At 54.6% G+C, this 19,930-nt stretch overlaps 1 protein-coding gene across 3 annotated transcripts; it reads right to left on the bottom strand.

Annotated features, from left to right (window-relative positions):
* Window positions 1-6,310: 6,310 nt before the first annotated feature.
* On the bottom strand, window positions 6,311-17,056 carry ALOX12B (arachidonate 12-lipoxygenase, 12R type). Of its 3 annotated transcripts, none has more exons than XM_036896092.2 (15): window positions 16,743-17,050; window positions 15,721-15,925; window positions 13,141-13,222; window positions 12,936-13,022; window positions 12,709-12,831; window positions 12,316-12,419; window positions 11,808-11,980; window positions 11,443-11,586; window positions 10,221-10,424; window positions 9,885-9,971; window positions 9,407-9,576; window positions 9,030-9,151; window positions 7,098-7,198; window positions 6,735-6,905; window positions 6,311-6,566 (listed from the first exon to the last, which is right to left on the bottom strand). In XM_036896092.2, the coding sequence occupies exons 1-15, from the start codon at window positions 16,887-16,889 to the stop codon at window positions 6,387-6,389; spliced, it is 2,100 nt and encodes a 699-aa protein (XP_036751987.2). In that variant the 5' UTR covers window positions 16,890-17,050; the 3' UTR covers window positions 6,311-6,386. The 3 variants fall into 3 exon arrangements, 1 of the variants encoding a protein (XP_036751987.2); XR_008997170.1 differs by lacking the exon at window positions 6,311-6,566 and adding an exon at window positions 8,728-8,893 and having other exon boundaries at window positions 6,837-6,905; window positions 16,743-17,056; XR_008997171.1 differs by lacking the exon at window positions 6,311-6,566 and adding an exon at window positions 8,728-8,827 and having other exon boundaries at window positions 6,837-6,905; window positions 16,743-17,055.
* Window positions 17,057-19,930: the final 2,874 nt, after the last annotated feature.

Here is a 19,930-nt window from a genome sequence, read left to right as displayed (position 1 = left end):
ATCCCTCCACAACTCCGGACTCCTGCCTCCACAACCCCAGATCTTTCAGTTAGGAATGAGGAAATCATGGAAAGAGAAAGAAGCGAGTGTAGGATGGAAGTCCCTGAAGTGGGGCAGGAGCCCAGTTTACCCCCTGCCACTCCTTGCCCAGTGTTCCAGGACAGGGTGGAGTGAGCCACCAGGGAAGGAGGAGGACAAAGGGGTGAGTAGAAGGCAGCCAAAAGGGGTAGCAACAGAGATGCATGACTCTCAGACATGAGCACGGAACAGGGTGAATGAGACCATGCAGAGGTAAGGGTTGTCAGACATAAAAATTAAAGGTAAATAACCCCTAGAAGCAACTGTTTGCAACAAACAGTAAATATCTGAAATATATAAAGAGCTTCTACAAATTAATAACCCAGCAGAAAATAGGGCAAATAATTTAGCAAAAACCACAAAAGGCAGTTCATAAAATAAACCTAAATGTCTAGTAAACATGTGAAAAGATACTGAATCTCACTAGTCAGTAAAGAAGTGTATTCAGTGTTGTTAATTTAAGGGTGTGAAGCAGCTGGGCCCTGATAGAACAGGGTAACAGTAGCTTTGGAGAACTCCTTGGACATCTCAAACTTTTAAATCTAAAAAAAATATATTTTAATCCAGCAAACCACGTATAAGAAGAACCCTATTGAAAATCCCCACATATGCATAAAGAAATTTTTTTAATGATGTTCTGTGCAATATTACCTATAATAGGAAAAATACCTTTAAAAAATTAAATGTCCATGAGGAAGAAAATGTCAAATTAGGGAATGGTCCTACTATGAACAATAGTGTTGCTGGTAATAAAGCTGATTCATAAATGTTAATAGGGAAAAAGCATCCTTAAGGTATTGTTATATAGGTGGAAAATGAGCCATGCAATGATACAGATGGAACAATCCTTTTTATAGTGAAAAAAAAGGCTATGTAAATCAGAACAAATGCCAAGGAAGAAGTCTGAAAAGATGCATACCCGCCTGTTGTCTGAGAGAGTGGGATTGTACGGCAGCGGGCCACAATGAGTAGAAAGGGAGTGGAGACTTTAAACTGAGGGGGAAGGGGTAACGCAGAGAAAGATTTCTATTTAATTGCCTGATATCCTCACAGGACCAGCCCTATTAAGAAAAAATGTCCGAAACTTGTAAAGTCAAGAGGGCAACTGCCTGTTCTTTCAAGGATATTTAATTTTCTAGAAGAAAATACCATTGCTTGATCTTACTACTTATTATTAATAAAAGTCTCAATCTTGTGAAATTCATGTAACTTGTGTGGTAAAGATGCAAATGATTCCTGTTCCATAAAAGCAGATAACCCCAAAGATTATAGTTAACTGCCCTGTAGGACATTAGCTGGTTTTGTATCTAGCCCAGCAATTCTAACATTCCTTTCTAAAATTGCCTATGAATACCTAGCTCAACTGTTCTTAGAATGAGCATTGCCACCTTGCTGAGTTGAATTAAATCTTTCATTTGTATTGATTGTAATTCGTATGAATCGTGTTTTAATTTTTTTGAAAATTAAACGTTGACGGGCTGGAGCGAGGGGCCCCACGTCCCCCCTTTGTGGTGCTTAGAGCCGTCCCCCCTTCCTTCCTCATTGCTGGTCCTCCCGCAGCCTGCTCCCTATCTTTGCTCTCCCCAGTCATGCTGGACCGTAAGGACCAAGGGCAGGCTGCCCCAGGATGTGCCATTGTGACATGCAGATTATTTTGAGCTGAAAAACATCAAGGCCTAAAGGACTCAGAAAGAAACTTTGACCTACCCGCACCCCCCAACAGCATAAAAAGAATTTAGAGCAACTGCTCCAAGAGGTGAGCTATCACCGTGGATAACTAATGTCAACTAGGTGTGGCAGACAGAGAGGATTATGCTAAATCTGTTAAAATGTCTCTCTTGTGTTCCATTGTTTCTGGGTGGCCCATCAAGTATTTGTTTATCAAACATTTAATTACTCTTCTCCTGTTCCTGTGAAGTACTTCCCTTTTCCTTCAAAGTCTCAGACCCCTCCCCCTTTCCTTGCTTCAGGATGAACATGCACCTCATTCTCCCTGACCGTCTTTGGAGCCCATGGCTACGGCTTCCCCTTACCTACATAATTAAACTTTGTTTTCTTTTCCCTCCTGTTACTATGTCTTCCGTCAATCTGATTCTTAGACCAGCTAGAAGAACCTCGAGGAGCAGAAGAAATTTCTTCTCCACCGACCTGGGAAAGCGCTGAGGAAGCGGATGGAGGCAAGAGACGCAGAAATGGAGAGAGACGGGGTAGTTCAGAGTCTGCTCCTCAGTGGTTTACGGAACTTCTCCCTCCAGAGGTGGCAGCGGACAGGCTGAGACACGTGGGAGGCAGCGCGCCCAGTTCTCTCCCGGGACCGCGGAAGAGGGCAGAGCCGTCTGGAGGACGAGCCAGGGAGCGTGCCCAGGGCCGAAAGCCGACCCGTGCCGCAGAAGTGGACCCAAGCCAAGGCCACAGCGGAAGCAGCTGGTGTTAGACTGCGGGCGGAGAAGGGGTGGGGGCCGGGGCGAGGTGCTGCGCGGGACGCGGGGGCGCGCCGCAAGGGGGAGACGCCTCTAAAGGGGGGGCACCGGCCACCCGCGCCGAGCCAGGCGCACGAGGGTCTCCACAGAGCTGCCCGCCTCGCCACTCTAGAGTCTCTCAATCCCCCTGCCTTGGCTCCTGCGGCACTCCCGGGCTCCCTCAGTGGCACGCCAGGGGCGAGTACTGGATGCGGGTGGCCACCTTCCTGGGCTCGGGGACCTGGCACAGCGTGTCAGCGCGCCCGGTGAGAGCAGCAGCCTAGAGCTCAGCCCTGCGGCCGAACAACTTCCGGAGAACTTCAGTGGGCGGGGGTAGTGAGGGCCTGGCCCCCTCGAATTCGACCCACTCCACCCCAAGAGCCTTCCCTTTCTCCTCTCCCCCGAACCCGGAAGCGGGACTTGGGGGTGAAGCCCCCAGGGACGAGGGTCTGGTGCTGCTGCTGCGCGGCACAAGGCGACTCCCCCATCCCCGCGCGGTCCCTCCCCTCGGGCTAGGTGCGGCCTCGGGTCCCCGCTCCAGCCGGAGCCTGGAGCTGCGGGAGGGGACAGGTAAGGCGGGCTGGGCTGGGAGGGGCACGGGAGGCTAGTGTCGTAGATCGGGAGAGGGCACTAGTGCGCTGCTGCAGCCACAGTGGGAGGGCCGGAGAGGGCGGAGGAGGGGAGACCATGGGTTGGGGGGTGGGGGTGCCCTGAGGTGCACGGGAAGGAGGAGAAGGAATGTCTGGGAGGAATCATATCTTGGTGGGGACCTGGTGGAGGAACCAACGTGGGGGAGAAAGGCGTGCTTCAGACCAGAGGATCAGGTGGGGACATGGTGGGCTGGGGGAAATCAGCAGCAGCAGAGGGAGGGGCCGGTGGCAAAACCACAGACCGTGAAGAGGAGGGAAGATGTAGGCAGACAACTGGAGTCAGTGGGAGGGTGCGGCTGTGACCCGTCCTTTCTCCTCCCTCTTGTTACTGCTCTTTGGCTCCCTCTGGCCTCAGCTGTTAAGTTGGGGTCAGTGTGTCGAAGCGGGCTGCTGGCTCAGTCTGCCTTGGATGGGAGGAGTGGGCAAGGGCCTCTCCATCCCTGGGGGAAAAGGTAAAACTGTCAAGAGGCCAGTGGCTGGCTGACATTCCAGTCCAGCGACGTCCCAGCCCAGGTCGGTGGAGAGGCAGAGAGGCTGCAATGGTGAACGGTGGGGTAAATCCCCCTCTCTCGCCTTCCCTCCCCAGCCCGTCGTCTGGCAGGACAGACACCCTCTGCTCTATGCCCAGCACCAGGCAGAGATTAAGGTGAAGCAGCAGAAATACTGGCGAGCACTCAGGGGGACTTGGGCTGGTAGTCCCTGGGGTCCTCACTTCTTAGTTTTCTTGGCTGTAGAGGGGACTCCCTTTCCTGCTGGCTGAGGTCATCGGAGCCTCAGATCTGACCAACAACAGCACACGTGTGAGAAGCCCCAAGTCCTGGCAGCACCCCACCATGAGCTCCCAGTCCCGAAGCCCACTGTGTGGAAACACGTGCAGCAGCCAGGTGTGCTCCCACCTGACTGTGGGTCCCTAGCTCTTGCCATCACACTGCCTAACAGCCTTCCTAAGGACTGGGATGTATGACAGTGCTGCTTCTGAGCCTCCCAGGGCTTTTTTCTGTTTTCCACACATAATGTAGTGGTCACTGCAGCATCTCAGTCTCTCTGAATCTAACCCCTCAACATACTGAGCCTAGGGAGACCAGGCACCCCAATTCTCCCTCTCCCTTTGTCCAAATGCTGCTGCCCCTTCAGGTCCAGCTCAGGCCCCACCTCCCCTTGAAGTCCTCAGGGACTGCCCTACACCCATAGCTGGAGCAATGGATCCACATATCCCTCATGAGCCCTACTATGGCTGGGGGTGAATGCTGTGGTGAGCAAGTCACACCCAGCTTTGCCCATTTGGAACCAGTGGAGGAGATGGACCCAGTCCTCCAGTCCCAACACAGAGGGGCCTGGTGTCTTATCCTCCCCCTGTGGCTTGATCTAGCTCAAAAGACTGGAACTCAAATCTCTGCAGGGCCAGCAAGTAGCAAAAAGCTAGGGATGAGGGATGGGCAGGAACTTACTCATGTTTGATGGGGACACTGGTGACCCAGTTGTGACTACAGCCAGATCTTTAGATGTTTCAAGAGAAACCAGACATTTTTAAATATTTAAATGTAAGCCATTGATTCAGCTTGCAAAAGAAACAAATTAAAAACTTTGGTAGCCAGTCGAAACAAACCTGCAAACCAACTAAAGCTCTCAGGCCCTCAGCTTGCACCCCCTGGTGGAGACAGACGCCTCCAGGTTTGAAGCGCAGCTCAGGTTTGTATGTGTGGTTGGCTGTTTTTCTTTGGTCTCTTTAGGGCAGTTGAGCTCAGTGGCCTCTTCCAACCCACACCGCTGAGCAGCATAGACTTCCAACTGTTAGTCACCGTGTGCTACTGGCATCTGTACCCCAAGGACAGGACAGTGAGCAGGGACTTGAAGCTGCCTGCCTGGGCCAGGGGGATCTTTCATGAGGGCTTTCTAAGCTGCATGGGCTCAAGTGAGGTGGATGACTCCTGCCCCCAAGATCCCACTTTCCCAGAGTAGCAGCCCTTAGGGTTCATCTCTGTTCTTTCCACCTCACCCCCATGTAGGGGTCCCTTCTGCCCTGGACAGCTGCACTGGCTTCACTGACTTCTCAACACGATCATCTTCCATTGCTCAGCCCAATGTGCTGACATTAACAGTGGCCAGGTGAGCCAGTGCCAGACTGGGGGAGGGACTACAGGAGGAGTGGACCTTAGAGCACTGGCAGCCCTGTGCTTATTGAGTCTGAGGGTCAGGTGGAATTCAGTACCCAATATTCCCAGCACCATACAGCTTTCCTCACACACAACCAAACGCCAGACAGACCTGACTTCTTGAGGTCAATGCCATGTGCCACGCCCTTGTGCTCTTGTGGGGTGTAAGGCATGAAACCAAAGACACTGTAAGCAAGATCCAGGGTCCGGGCAGAAAGGGAGGTTCTTAGGTTCCAGGAAAATGGGTGGGGGTGAGAAAGGGATCCTGTGGACAATGGGTTACTTGGAGGGCACGCTTAGCAGGCTGGGCTCATTGATAGAGGGCTGACAAAGCCGGGAGAGAAGTAGGCTGCTGGGAGTGTGGTTTACAGCAGCATGGGTTTCTAGTGGGCAGAGCTTAGAGTGGTCTGGGTTCCGGAGTGAGCTTGGCTTGGGGATCTGGATTTCTGGTGGGCTAGGCTTAGGGGTGGGCTTTTGCCTTGGTCGATAGGGTGGATTATGTTTCAAGGTTAACAGGTCTTGGGGTTCCTTGGTGGACAGGGGTTGGGTGGTGGTCTGTGTCCTTGGGTGGAATTCCCGGTGAACTGGGTAGTTTGCGTCTCTAGGTGGGGGTGCTTAATATTTAAGATGGACCAGAATCGTTTTGTGTTGAAAAATGGGTCGGGGTATCAAGGGGCTCTGAGACGTCTCTCCCACCTTCCCCAGCGGTGCCTGGGCATCTACCCAAAGCAGGAGACGCCTGCGGCAGAGTATCACTACTTTCCAGAGCCGCCTGGTCCGGATATCGCGGGACATCCAGGATCGGAAGCGGGGCCTGGCGCTGCCCTCCGCCTACCTAGACCACGGGGTGGTGGAGAATAGCATCGCCTTGTGAGCGTGCGCGCACAGGCGCCCCAGCCCGCACCCGGAGGAGCCAGCCCTTCAGCCCGCATCCCCAGTAAAAGGCCGCGCGCAATGACAGACCCACTGCTTGTGTCTGAAGTAGTTTTCTTGGAAAACAAGCAGGCGCAGGGCGGGGCGGGGCGAGGCCAGGCGGGAAGGGCCGTCTAGATGGAAATGCTGTTCTCTATCAGCACGGGGTCCAGGTAGTAGTAGGGGATGGGGAGGCACTTGTTGCGCTGGCGGATATTATGAGAGATCTGGGCCAGGCGCTGGCGGAAGGTCTCCATGCTCCTCCGTGGGGCCTCCTCCACGAAGTGGATGTCGGGGAAGTAGCCCAGGGGCCTCTGCGGGCACAGAACCCGACATCTGAGACGGATCGGGCCCCCACCCCTCCGCCCTTCCCTGTCAGCAGCGTCTTTCCAGCGTCCCACCTTTGACACCCCTCTCCTGTCGTTGGCCTCCCAGCACCCTGCCTGTGCTCAGAGTTCCCGCACCCCGAGGCCCCAGGGCACCTTGTCGTCGGGCTCCCGGCTGAGTGTCCAGAGCACCAGTAGTGTAACGCATGTGGTCTTCACATCCGGCAACGTGTCCATAAAGGTCTCCAGAGTGGTCAGCCCCTTGGTCTCCATCGGTGGGTTCCTCATGGATGATGGGAAGTTGGGCATCCAGGAGGTGAATTCCAGCTGGAGGTGAAGTAAATGAGAGGTTCTGGGTCAGGGAGCACCGCCAAGGACTCTCGGGTTCAAATTGAGGTTGGGACTCGGGTTGAGAATGGTGGGCGCTGACTAGGGATTATGGCTGAGGTTGGGTTTGCTTTTGGGGTCAGTACAAGGTTAAGTCTGGGCCTGGAGCTGGTGAAGTGGCTGGTGAGGTACCTGCCCTGTGTTGACAGCTGCGTGCTTGGCAGAGCAGATGTAGATGACGATAGTGACATACCGGATCAACTCAGGCACTGTTCGCAAGCAGGTAGGGAAGCCTGAGGGGCGGGGGAAGGCCCAGAGTCAGTCCGCCCTGGTCCTGGCTGGCCGGCAGAGGGCGCAGTGAAGCCCAGCTCCCCCTGACCTGCCAGGCCTCCCAGCTGCTGCTTCTGCGTCCTCATCCTGCCTGCTCCGGTCTCCTGCAGCCACAGGCCCGCCTCCTCTCAGTCCCAACCACCAGCCTTGGGGAGGGGGCCTCGCCTGGCACTAGATGTCCTCCAATGATGCTCCAGGCACCTGCCTGAGGTGGGGCCCTCAGATCTTTCCTCCATCTCCCTTTAGGGAGCCCCTTTGGTCCCAAGCCTCAGTGGAGAGAAGTCTTGGAAGAATCTTGGCTTTCCTGCTGGGGCTCAGCATAGGTCCTCATCCACCCCACCCCAGCTCCACTCCCATCTTACACACACAGACTTCTGCATTGGAGTCAACACTCATTCCAGATGGATTCCTCAGTAGCCTGGTTCTCAATTTCATACCTAACCAAGTTGCTGCTTGCCTCTTTCCTGCTGTCTCACTGTGAATAGCTGGCCCTGGTTGCCATGGTGATCTCTGGTTTCCCCACCCCCATCCACTCCAAAGCCCATCACATTCACACCAGACCTATCATCTTCCTCCCCAAATCGTGCCTCCTTCTAGGCCCCCAGCTCAAGGAAGGACACACATCATCCACCCAGTTGTGAAAGCCCAAAACCTTCAAGTCACCCTTGGCCCTTCCCTCCACCTACCACCCACTGTCAAACCCAAACCAGTCACCAAAGGCCTGTCATTTTTATCTCCCAAGTAGCTCTGGAATTCTTTGTTCATCCCCACAGCCAGGTCCCTGTCCCCTTCCTGACAGGACACCACAGCAGCTTCCTAACCTCTCTCCTGACCTCCAGAGCAGCTAGACAATCTAACATACAAATCTAATCTCCTTGCAGACAACTTAGTGGCTCCCTTTGTACTCAGGGTAATTTCGGACTCCTTAACTAGGCTGTGCACAGTGTCCCTGCTCATGGCTTGAGCTGTCGCCCCACCAGGAACCTGTCCAGCTCTCACCCTCAGCCCCTGGTGCAGGGACCTCTAAACTACTCCCTGAACTGCCTGCTCTGCCTTTCAGGTCTTTCCACCCAGAACTCTCCAACCCCACCTCTGTCATCTCACAGCTAACCTCCCCATCCTGTGGATCTTAGATGTTAGCCAAGCCGTTAGCTCTCAGCTAGATTTTAGCTTGCTGTTACCCACCCTCACACTGTACCTACCAGTTCTCCCAAGCTAGGTGAGGGGTCTCCCCTGGGCTCCTAAGCACCCCCCAAACTGCACCAGTCCTGCTTTGAGTAACTGCCCACTTACTTGAGTAGCCCATCCTCTCAGACGGTGGACTCCTTGAGGGCAGGCACCTTCACCTGCCTCCTTCCCTTTTTCCTCCCAAGGAACCAGCACAGTGTTCATCCCATCACAGATTAAGTTTTTGTTGAGTGGGTGCCCAAGTGGCCTGATCTAAGGATGCTCTCTACCCACCCCCGAGCCTGCCAGCTCTCCACCAGCTCACCAGCCTCCAGCACACTCTGCGCTTTCCACTTCTCAGTCTGCAAAGATTTGTTTCTTGAGTAGGGACCCCTTCAGGTCTCTACAGAGGCGACTCACAGCCCCTGAGCACAGATAGGGACGATGGCCAGCTGTGCTTTCTTCCCCAGCCTCTCTGAGATGCCACTGCTCTAAGGGCTAGGGAAGGGGCCTGTTAAAATCCAGGGGCAGTAATTTGGCCTCCAATGAGTCAGACTCCCGCCCAGCCAGGAGGGCCCATTGCACAGCCCCAGGTGCCTGCTGGGTGCCAGGTACCCAGATGCTTACCTGAGCTCTCACGCCCTAGTAGGCACTCCTTGAATATCTCCTGCACCCAGGATTGCAATTCAGAGTCACCCTCCACTGCTGCATCACACGGGTAATAGTAGGTGATGATCTCTGTCACATACCTGACCAGGGGACAGGACCTCAGTTTGGACCCTCCATCTACCCTTCCCAGCAGTGTTCCTCCCACCTCCTCCAGGATGCCCTGGCCTTGGCTGCCCCAAGCCTTTGGGTGGGCACGTCCTGTGAGTCAGAGGAGATGAGATGAGGGCAGCTTGCCACGGTCAGCAGACGGCAACAGACCCAAGCTCAGGTAATTAAAAGCACCCCACACCTACTCCAACATCCCAGAGTGTCACCCACTGCCGTCCCAATCTCACCTCTCTAGTGCGTCCCACACTGCCAAGCTGTCATCACGGTAATAATATCCTGGCAGGTCCTGAACCCCACGCTTCACGAAGTCATTGGGGATGTAGAGGTTGTCATAGGTGATCTCTGAGAGACCCCGCACCATAACCTCAGCAAAGCCCTCCAGGCCCAGGGACATGCCCTGTTAGGGAGGAGGAGGCAGACCCCGGAGCTGACCCTGGTCCTTGAAGTCCTCCCCTCTGAGGATGGCACCCGCCTCACACACAGTCTAGTGAGTGCACCTCTGCCCGCACCCCAGGACTTCTCCCCCTCCTGGCCAGCAGGCCCAGTCCCTTCCTCTGCACCCTTGCAGACACAGTATCCACTTTAAGGGGTCCCCTCCCTTCATGCCTGCTCATGACCTAAAGGCAAGTGGGAAATTCTGCCTTTAGTCTCACTGCAAATGCCAGGAGAGCAAATGTCTTGCTGGGGTTGGCATAGAAATCTTACCCTGGCGGAGAGTCCCCCCTCATTGAGGAGGACAGCCCGCCCGATGCTGTTGATCTGGACGGTGTATCGGGTGTGGGGGATGAGGAGCTGTGGGGAAAGCAAGGAGGACAGTGAGAGAGGGCCGAAGTTATCCCCCAGAGGATCTTGCACCCCCATTCCTGCAACATCAGACCCCCTCACTTCAGGAAGTCCCTACCCCACACCCTCTCTCATGGGTCCCCGGAGGCCTCCTGGAGTCTAATGGAATCCCTCTGACTGCCGAGCAAGCCAGGTGGCTTTCTGAGGTCAGGTGAGGGCAGCGATGCTCCATAGAGGCTCCTTTGCCCAGGAGCACACCTTGTAGAGAGGGTGGCACATGGGTAGCTGCCTCAGCATGGCCAGGAAGAAGGCCTCAGCGATGAGGTGGGTCTCCAGCAGGTGGGAGATGGCCTCATGGCAGTAAAACTCGGCATAGCGCACCCACGTCTTGGCCAGGAGCCAGTCCCACTCAGAGTCATTGGGCAGGAAGATGGGGCAATTGGGCCCGGGGGTCTGGCTGAGCTGGGGACAGGGAAGGAGGGAAGGTCAGGTGAGGGCAGAGACCCCCACACACAAGGGTCCCCATTGCAGGATGGATGCAGAGGGGAGCTTGAGGAGGTAGAGCCTCTACCCTCTACACTCCAGCCCCTCTGGTGCCCTGAGCACACCAGGGCCTTTCCCTCTTCACATTCAGTCTAGTTGGCTGTTCCCACTCCCCGCAGTGCCTGCTCCCGCCTCCCACCCTACCCTCGTCCCTTTCACACATTCTCCAAGAGCCAGCTCACAAGCTGCCTCCTCTGAGAAGCCTACCTTATCTCAACCCCACAGCTGCCACATAAAGCTGTGCAGGCTGTGTACTTCATAAAGGTACCCAGCCCCACGGGAGGGGGACATGGAAATCTAGCCTAATGGAAATCCACTCATGAGCTGGAGCATTAGCACCTGGCTGATCCTCCCAAGAGGGGTTTTTTTGTAATTTGGACATGACCCTGGCACCTCACTTCCCTTTCCTGCCGGACCAGATTCTCAAGGCCATGGCTAAGTCTGAGTGGCTTAGCATTTCCAGTTTCCTACAACAGGTATTGGTTTATCAAGTAGATGGACAAATGGAGTCAAAGAGACAAGCTTGAGTCATCAAGCATGTTCCCATCTGGTCACATCTGTGCATGTACACACAGCACACACACTGAACACACAGTAGTTTACACACAAGTGTACCCACAGGGAGCCAAGTTCATGTGTGGGCATACAAGCACACAGATGTGCACACACAGGGACAAGCAGGGACTCCTTTGGAGGCTTACTCGCAGGGCCACACACACAGATAATCGAGACATACATAAACACAGGTGTATTCTTAGAGGCACACACAGGGATATGCACTCACATGTATTTACATGCTTACACACAGATGCACACACACACACAGGCTGACCCACTGACTACACACATAAGGGCGTGCACATACACACAAACACACACACACACTCTCCACTGGCTTCACGTTCACAGAGCAGCCCCAGGCCTGCACCCCAGGCACCTGGATGGCAATAGGCATCATGTTCCCGTCAGGGCCAAAGTGCAGCAAGCAGAGGGGTGCACAGTGATGCTGCTTCCGGCCGTTGAGCTCGACGGTGGGGATGCCCTCCAAAATGCGGTAGTCTGCCAGGAAAATGTTCCCCTTCTGGAGGGGAGCCGCGATGGGCAAGCAGCTGGGCACCAGCACCGCTACCCGGGGTGACCCGCGCCTTGGATGCAGATACCCTGGACTCCCAAGGGTGAATTGGCCAGGGAGCCACTGGGGATTGCGGGCAAGGGTGGGACTGCATGCGGCGGAGGTGGCTGGGATGCCTGGGAGGGAAGAGGCAGGCAGGCTGTGGGGAATGTTGCCGGATCAGGCCTCACCTGCAGCTCCGCTTGCAGGCACGTTCCCTCGCCCAGGAACGGGGCCACCATGTCGTCTGTGACGGGGAACTTGTCTGGGATCCGCGTGCAGCGGCGGAGAAGGCCTGGGTTGACGCCATTGAGGTACTGGTACCCAAAGAAGGTGTCCTCTGCCCAGTGCTCGGCTACGTACTCTGGGGGTGCGGCGGGGGGGCGTCATTACGCGACCAGGTACCCCTCAGGGACAGAGGGGCATGGGGCTGAGGCCCGGGACAGCGGAAGACCACAGATAAGCGAGAAGACGCGGAGGGAAACCCTTTGCCTCCCTGGGACCCGCGGGCAGGGCCCAGGGTGGCGTTTCCCAAGAAGCCGCCAGAGGGCATGCCCGCCCAGCTCGCGATTGCTGCTGGGGGTACGTCCTGCTCCTCCCACCTCGGCTGCGTCCAGCCTCTAGAGCGTGTCTGGGGTTCCCTCCGGGAGGAGATCGGCAGGCTCTCCCTTTTTCCACTGGGAATGCCCCACCCCATACCGGAAACAACAGTCTTATTTGCAGGGAAAATTTTCTTAATGTCCTTCAGCCTCTTCCACGGTTGTTTGCAGTCCACCAGGCCGCGGAGTTTGAACCCCAGTGCCCTAGGAGAAGGGATTCGAGCGGAGGCCGTCGCTAGTGTCCGCTGGCAAGGAGGCGGAGCTGCCCCGCCCCACTGAGGTCTCTGGGTCTCAGGGTCCCGAGCCCACAGCTCAAGGTCTTTCTCTTCCTCTGGGTGTCAACCCTCAGGTACTCCAGGCCTGCTTTTCCAGCTCCCTCCGCCCACCTGGCCATGCCGACCTCTGGGGCACTGCTGGAGGCCGCACGGAGCAGGGGGAGGGGGACAGTCTTCACAGGAGCCCTCCCTGCCCCGTCACACACACGCACACTCACATGGGCCCCAGGCGCGTAAAGAAGGAGGCCGTCTTGATGAAGGAGTAGCGGAGATTTGAGTTCAGGAACTTGGTGGCCTTAAAGTTGATGAGAATCGGGAATCCCGGGATATAGCCATTCCACCTGTGGGAAGGAGTACAGGGCTGGGGCCGGGCACCTGGGGTACAGGGCGTGGGGGCACAGTAGAGCCCAGGGGTCAGCCAGGCAGGGGCCCCTCAGGGCCTTACTCAGGCCGGTTGGGATTTCTCCGGACAGGAGGGCAGTAACTGGGGATGTGCACGTAGTTGGGCAGGCCAGGAACGAAGACCCTCCAGCTGCAAAGAGAAGCCAAGACGGTGGACCCGGATGCCCATGAACCGTTCTGAGGACAGAAGGCAAAGTCATTGCCGACACCCTGCCCTTCAGCAACCCCTACCACCCTTGCCCCCTCACTGGTAGAAGTCCTGCTTGGCTCTGATCTCCTCCTGTCGGTGCTCCAGAAGGATTGGGAGGGTGTCGTCTGCTTTCTTTTTTGCTGTAGGGAGACCAAAGATGAGACTCAAGGCCTGACCCCCAGCCCGCCCTTTGCCCCCTTCAAGGATCACTGCTTCTGCCCCTAGGTCGGCTCTGGGGGGGACCTACTGCCAAGGATGGGGGAGCAACGGCGTGTCTCCTCCCAAAAACTCAGAAGAAAAGAATCAGAGACCAACTCTTTACCCCAGGAGGTGGGCTCTGCTGATGCAGGAAGTCCCTCTTTTAGACCCACTGAAACATTAACTAACTGTTACTTATCACTTATAGGTAAGCTACTATCTAAACACTTGTATTAATAATTTAATCCACCCAAGAACAACCTTGCAAGGCAGGTGACTATTGTTATAGGCCTGTATCCGGTCTCCACTATTCCAAAATCCAAAAGGCTGTAGAAATCAACTTTCTTTGTTTTTTCCACAAGTTAAGCACAAATTCCTTGATGGGCAAAACCTACTCTAAATTTACCTGAAGCGATTTACAGTCTTTATTTAACCCACTTGCTGTAACTATTCATAGTTTGTCACAGAAATATTAGCATATTTGATTAGGGGGTGCCCTGGTTGATGATTCACATAATATTCACCCAATGTATAGTGTGCGTATAGAAGAGATAGATGATAGGTAGATAGGTAGATATGTATGTATACAGATATATTTTATATATGTATATATATATTCTAAATGAAATCTGAGTTTCAAAACACCTCTGGCCCCAACAGTTTCAGCCAAGGGACAATATCATTGTGTTCATTTTACAAGGAAAAAAGAGCCACTATTACATAGAAAAGTGAGCTGGGAATTGAGCCAAGCCTGCTTCAGATCACTTACCTACCACCCTCTAACAGCCACCACCAAGTTGTTGAGATATTTTAAAACTCCTTTTAGAGGTTACCTCATTGGATTCTCCTGTCAACCCTATGAAATAGGTTTTGCAGCAGCCCCATTTTACAGAGGAGGACACTGAGGCTTAGAAGAATTTGGAAGTGTACCCGGATGTCCAGCTAGTAAGTGGTGGAGTTGAGATCCAGATCCAGGCCTGTCTTTTTCCAGCATCCTGGCTGGTAGTCCCTATAGACGCCATGCGCCTGTCACTGTAGCCCCGTCATTTTCCCTCACAGCATCCTGTGCCACCTTTTCCCTCCTCCATCTGCCTTGGCTCATGTGTTCTGGATGAGCTGTGCCCCCTGGCGTGCAACTGGAGACCCAGCTCAGCTTCATCCCCTGAGTGGGAACCTCACCGCTTCAGGGCCCAGTAGGTGACTCAAGTCTCCCTGCCCTGGTGTTGCGTGGCAGCTGCCCCACCCAGCACCATTCATCATGCTGCCTGTCCCTTGCTTCCATGCCACTCAGACCTATCACTTTGGGAAGATGCTCCACACCTCCAGTGAGATCTTCTCCACCCCCTCCCAGGCCTGCCGCTCTCTGCCTCTGCCTCTCCTTTCTCCAAGCTCAGGCCTCATTTCCCTGTTCCCGCCACAGAGAAATGAGATGGAAGTGGGTGGTCCGCCTCAGGGAGGATGGAGCTCCAGGCCCCTGATCCCCTCAGCCCTCCCTTCCCGTTCCAGCCTCCTAGAGGAAGTCTCAGGTAGCAGAGCCAGGGGCACAAAAGAGGGCAGGCCTGAGGTCCCCATGTAGCTGCCACATATTAGGAAGCTGACCCACACCCATCAGACAGGGCTCTGGCAGGGGTGGACACGTGGAGCTCAGGCACTCAGGTCCTGTCCCTCTTTCATGGGACCAATCAAGCAACTGGGAAAATGGCTGAGCTGCCCTGATCAGCTACTACGGAAACCCGGACAGTCTGTAAGCATAACAGGGCCCGCTATCAGAGTGATGGAGCCTTACTGGACTGAGGGGGCCTTTTGGAGTACCAGTAAGTCCTGTTAGAGAAATAAGATGTCTTGTTGGGATAATAGGGAGTCCTTTAGAGCAATAGAACACCCCACCAGTGCCAGAAAGGCTCAATTAGAAAACCAGGGCATCATCATAAGGTACAAGCCCTCCTGTTATAGTGCCCTGGGCAGCTGTGGAACTAATAGGGCTTGCTAGTGAAACAAGGCAGAAGTTGGAATAATGGGGCATCCTGTTAGGGTAACAGAATCCTGCTGGAGTAACAGAGTCTTTTTAGAGTAGCAGGATATGCTTTTTGGCATGAGTAGGGCATCCTGTCAGAGTCCAGAGCAGGGAGGGCTCTTTTCAGAGTGGCCAGACATCCTGTGGGAGGGAGGACTGTACAGATAGGTGGTGGAGAGTACACGTGTCTCCAGCCAGAACCTGTCCTGAGAGCCTGCAGATGGCCCCATGCCTCACTCATCTCTGTTCCTCCAGGGTGTACCCCGAGCTGGGCCCTGCACACAGAGGTGAGAGTGGCAGGCGTTCCTGGGTGTCCCTGTGTGGCTGGCACCTGGCTGGCTTGTTGGGAGCCTGGAGTGGCCGTGTTTGGGAGGCCAGGCCAGAGCAAGGGACCTAATGGCATAGGGTGGGGTGGTGGGAGCTTGCCTGTGGCCTCCCGGAGTGCCAGGGTCTCATAGCCATCCATCCACTGGTAGGCTGGGAAGTGGTAGATGCGGCCGCAAGGCGCACAGATCTGCACGTAGTTGCAGTACCAGGATTTCTTGCGGAAGAAGGAATAGCGCTCCTTGTACAGGCGGATGATCATGAGTTCGCCCAGGTCCTGCTGGCACTGGATGGTGTACTCATCCACCTGGGCCAGGCACAGGGCCAGCTCAGCAGGCAGGACTCGAGCCTGGCTCCTCAGGCCTCCCCCTGGTCTGGCCCCTCACCCGGGCCCTGCTCATGCTGGGAGATGTTCACCGCACTGGGATGGCTTGATCACTGGGCTCTCCTCCCGCCCCTCCAACTTGGCTGTCCCCACCCTCAGGCACATCTACCCAGGGCTGAGCAGGACCCCAGCCCTTCCTCTGTCCACTCCCAGCTCCTAAGTTCCCATCCTCTCACCCCTCTCCCAGACACCTGAAGTGGCCGGAGCCACGCAGAGCCCCAGGGGCTAGTGTACAAAGGGGTCCAAATGGAGCCCAGGGTTCCCCAAGCCCCCTACAGTTTTAGAGTAGACAGAGGTAGGAAGAAAGAAGAGGTGCTCCCTTTTCTCCCACTTACCAGTGAAGATGTGGAGATTCAGAAATGGCCACTTAGAAAATGACCTATTAAGGTCACATAGCAGCAGGTGGTTGGGAGCAACCCAAAAGGATGAATGATGAGAGAGAAGAGGTGGGAAAAGGGAGGGACAGAGGAGAAATGAACAAAAGAGGAGAGGTGACAGACCAGAGGAAGGAAGAGGGCCCAGAGAGCAGGGAAGGTGGGGAGGCAGGTCTGGGATGAGGGACACTCAGAGCCACTTTGAGCCCCGCAGTCTTCAGACCTCCTAGAGCTCCCCCACTTCTCCTGGCCGAGCGCTGTCTCCCTCTCCGGCATCCCTCCATCCCTCCTCATGAGTTCCAGACACACCACACACACACACACACCACACAGCGGGGTGCACACAGTCACACGCACACACTCACCGCCCCAGTTGCGAAGTCTCTCCCAAAGTGGTTCAGCAGCTGTTTGTGGCTCTCTCCTTGGGTCCCCACCATGGTCAGCGAGATGGAGTCTGTCGTTCCCGACAAGAGGTCAGTACCTGTGGCCACCCTGACTTTGTAGGTGGCCATGGCTGCTGCTCAGGAGGCTCAATCCCAGACAGTGTGGGGGGGCCACACAGGGGCCCAAGCTAGGCAGGGGAAGCCAGACACAGGAGTGGAAAGAGCCAGTCTCCGAGGTGGAGAGGTGTGGCACGGTGACTGGCCCACTGCAGCCCAGAATCCGTAGAAGCTGCTGCCCTAGGCAGGTCGGGTGGGAGGTGTCAGGCTGTTGTGGGGCGGGGCTGGGGGCGGGCCGTGCTCGTGGCTGGCGAGCAGGAGTCCGGGCTGGGAGTCCTCTGGAAGCTGGTAGGGAGGAGGAGCAGGCTGGGCACTGGGACTGCCTCCGAGGGGGCGGAGAGAAGATGCCTTGGATTAAGGAGGCTTGGGGTGGGGGAGCCAGTCCAGCCTGAGCCAGGGCCCCAGGGAAGTTGGGGGAGGGGCCCCCAGATCTTTATCAGTCTAACAATTTCCTTCGTTCTGCTCCCCCCCGTCAATGGGCTGCATCCCTGGGCACCCCTGCTAAGCAGAGCCACAGGCAGCAGGCTCCCTGCATTGGTTCTGGGGCCCCCGCGGGCGGAGGCCAGGGGAGGAGGCAACGCACAACCCCACTGTCTAGCTGGCCTCCTGCCTGGCCATTCCTCTCTGGGATATGAGGCAGTTGTGGCCACAGCGGAAAGGCTGGCGCATCTTTCTGCCTCAGGACCCAGAGCCCATGAGACAAGGGTGGGAGGAGTTGAAGCTGGTGTTCAGGGACCCTAGGGTGCACAGAAGATCCAGGGAGAGGTGATCAGGAATGGGAAAGAGGGTGTCTGTCTTTTTTCTGCAGGGCCAGCATCAGCTGAGTAGGGGTCCAAAATACTGAATATGAAATACTGAAGTAGAAGACAGTTGGAGTGAAATTTGGGCACAAGTTCTAAGCTAAAGAATGGATATATAGTTTATGGCATAATCGTAGATGCTACCCAGCAGTTTGGAGGAGAAAAAAAAAGAACAAAATACAACAAGGATGAATCTCACAAAGATCCTACTGAATGAAGGCAGCCAGACATGAAAGAGTACATGTTCTATGGTTCCATTGATACCAAGTTCAAGAACAAGTTAAAAACTAAGCAATTCTTATAAAAGCCTAGTGAGTAGCTGTGGAATGGGAGTACAGATTGAGTGCCTGCAAAGGGGCATCATGAAAGGAGCTTGAAATGTTATATATCTTGATGTGGGTGGCATATAAGGCAGTTTATGCATCTTACTATGTACTATATCTTAATTTTGCAAAATACTCCCCTTCCCTACTCCACCCCAAAAGGAGCAAAAAGAATGAATCCAGGAAGAGTTGACATCAGGATTGGGCTCCGTTGGAACTGGTTTGTGGGAAACCAGGTCATTCATTCCTTCCTGCCTCCTGTCATTCAGGAGATCTTTATGGAGCACCCAGAGTCCCAGGCCCTGTTCTAGGCACTGCAGATATAAAGAAGAAATAAAATACACACAGAGCCTACTGAAGCTGGGAGAGAAGGACAAGAAACTGACAGCAATAATTTGTTGGGGGAGTGTCAGTGCAACAGGAAATAAATCTGCAGTGGAAGGGTTTGGGGTTGGGAGCTCGTTTCTGGCAGGACCATAGAAGCCAGAGCCGTGAGGACTGGGGTGGGGTCAGTCCTGGGATGGGGCTGAGTTCAGGGAGGTGTTGGGACTGAGATTAGATTATAAAAGTGCATCAGAGCTCTGTTCTCAGCAGATAGAATCTGGGACTCAGGAGAGTGAGGGGAGTCGGGCCCCCATCCCCTTTCACCAGACCTGCCCTCTTTCCTTCTGCCTCCCTGCAGCAGCTTCAGCAGCCAGGAAGCACCAGCCCAGATTTCCTTCCTGGTGGCACCCTTCTTTCACCATTGAGGGAAGGTCGCACTGTGCCTGGTCCAAGTTAGGGTCAAAGGGATTCTAAGATGGAGAGAAGGTTCCGGTAGGTTCAGAACTGGGTGAGGAATGAGGATGAGATTATGATTTAGGTTGACTATAGGAAAAGGGGTGTGGTTGAGTTAGGGAGTTAAATGTCCTTTTTAAGACCCAGGAAGTCTGCTCAGGTCACCCCCACCTCCCTCTAACCCTAGGTCAAGCCTGGCAGTGGCTCCTTCTCACCTTTGGGGCAACATCATACCTTCACACAGCTCCCATGGTCTATCTACCTCATGGTCTCATCCCCTCCACCTCATCTCCCTCTGTTTTCTTCCCTCTGGAACTAGGAGCTTTTCATTCATAAGGAGCAGACCTAAAAGGAGCCCCTGCTAGGTGCCAGCACTGTGTCAGGCCCTAGAATACAATGGAACCAAAGTGAATCCTTGCTCTTCCTCCTGGAGCTTACATTCTAGTAGGAGAGACAGTAATACCTAACTACCAAGTAAATTAAATACTATGTTAAAAGTGCTGAAGAGATAAAACAAAGCAGGGTAGACAATATAAAGTATAAGAGAGCAAACTAGATACAGAGATGGAAGTTAGGTCAGCCCCTTCCAGCCTCAGAGCCTTCGCTTATGCTGTCCCTCTCTACCTGCTGGACCTGATTAATGTTTCCTCTGCCTTTGGATTTTAGCTTGATAATTCTTCATCAGGGGAGGCCAAGTTTAACTATTAGTGGCTCTCACAATGCTGTAGCTAAAACCTTTGATGGCCATCTTCCCCACTAGAATAGACCGTCCATCATTTGGTTTGGTTTTCCCCTCACTTCCTGGCTCAGTACCTGGTACGTGGGAGACTCAGAACATGATTCTTAACAGTAGGATGGGTTAGTGATGAGGACAAGGTCAGGGTTGGGAACTGAATAACGTGCTCAGAATTGGGGTGAAGATGAGGAGAGGAGCTAGACTGAAGTAAAGATGAGAGTCAGGGAGTGGTGTGGAGGAGGGGAATGGGTTAAGGAGATGGAGGCAGGGTTGGGGAGAAGGCTGCGGATAAAGGTCTTGCCCGGGAGCTCTGGGTGACTGGCAGGGCTGTCTCATCTACCTGGGCACAATGCTGTCCCAGGCTGAGGACAGGAGCTGTCAAGCAGGTCAGGCTGCCCTCCTGGGTTCAGCTCAGCC

Source organism: Manis pentadactyla, chromosome 4 (assembly GCF_030020395.1).
Source record: "Manis pentadactyla isolate mManPen7 chromosome 4, mManPen7.hap1, whole genome shotgun sequence".
NCBI lineage: Eukaryota > Metazoa > Chordata > Mammalia > Pholidota > Manidae > Manis > Manis pentadactyla.
The sequence above is the reverse complement of the archived record's forward strand: the minus strand, read 5'-3'. Positions and strand labels throughout refer to the sequence as shown.

What these genes read in the sequence shown, in the direction of transcription:
- ALOX12B (XM_036896092.2), bottom strand. Translation starts at nt 16,889, where the DNA reads ATGGCCACCTACAAAGTCAGGGTGGCCACAGGTACTGACCTCTTGTCG. An exon ending in TGATGCCTATTGCCATCCAG is followed by an intron (nt 10,425 to 11,442) that starts GTGCCTGGGGTG and finishes CCCTGTCCCCAG; the next exon opens with CTCAGCCAGACCCCCGGGCC. An exon ending in GCCGGGAGCCCGACGACAAG is followed by an intron (nt 6,567 to 6,734) that starts GTGCCCTGGGGC and finishes CTGTGCCCGCAG; the next exon opens with AGGCCCCTGGGCTACTTCCC.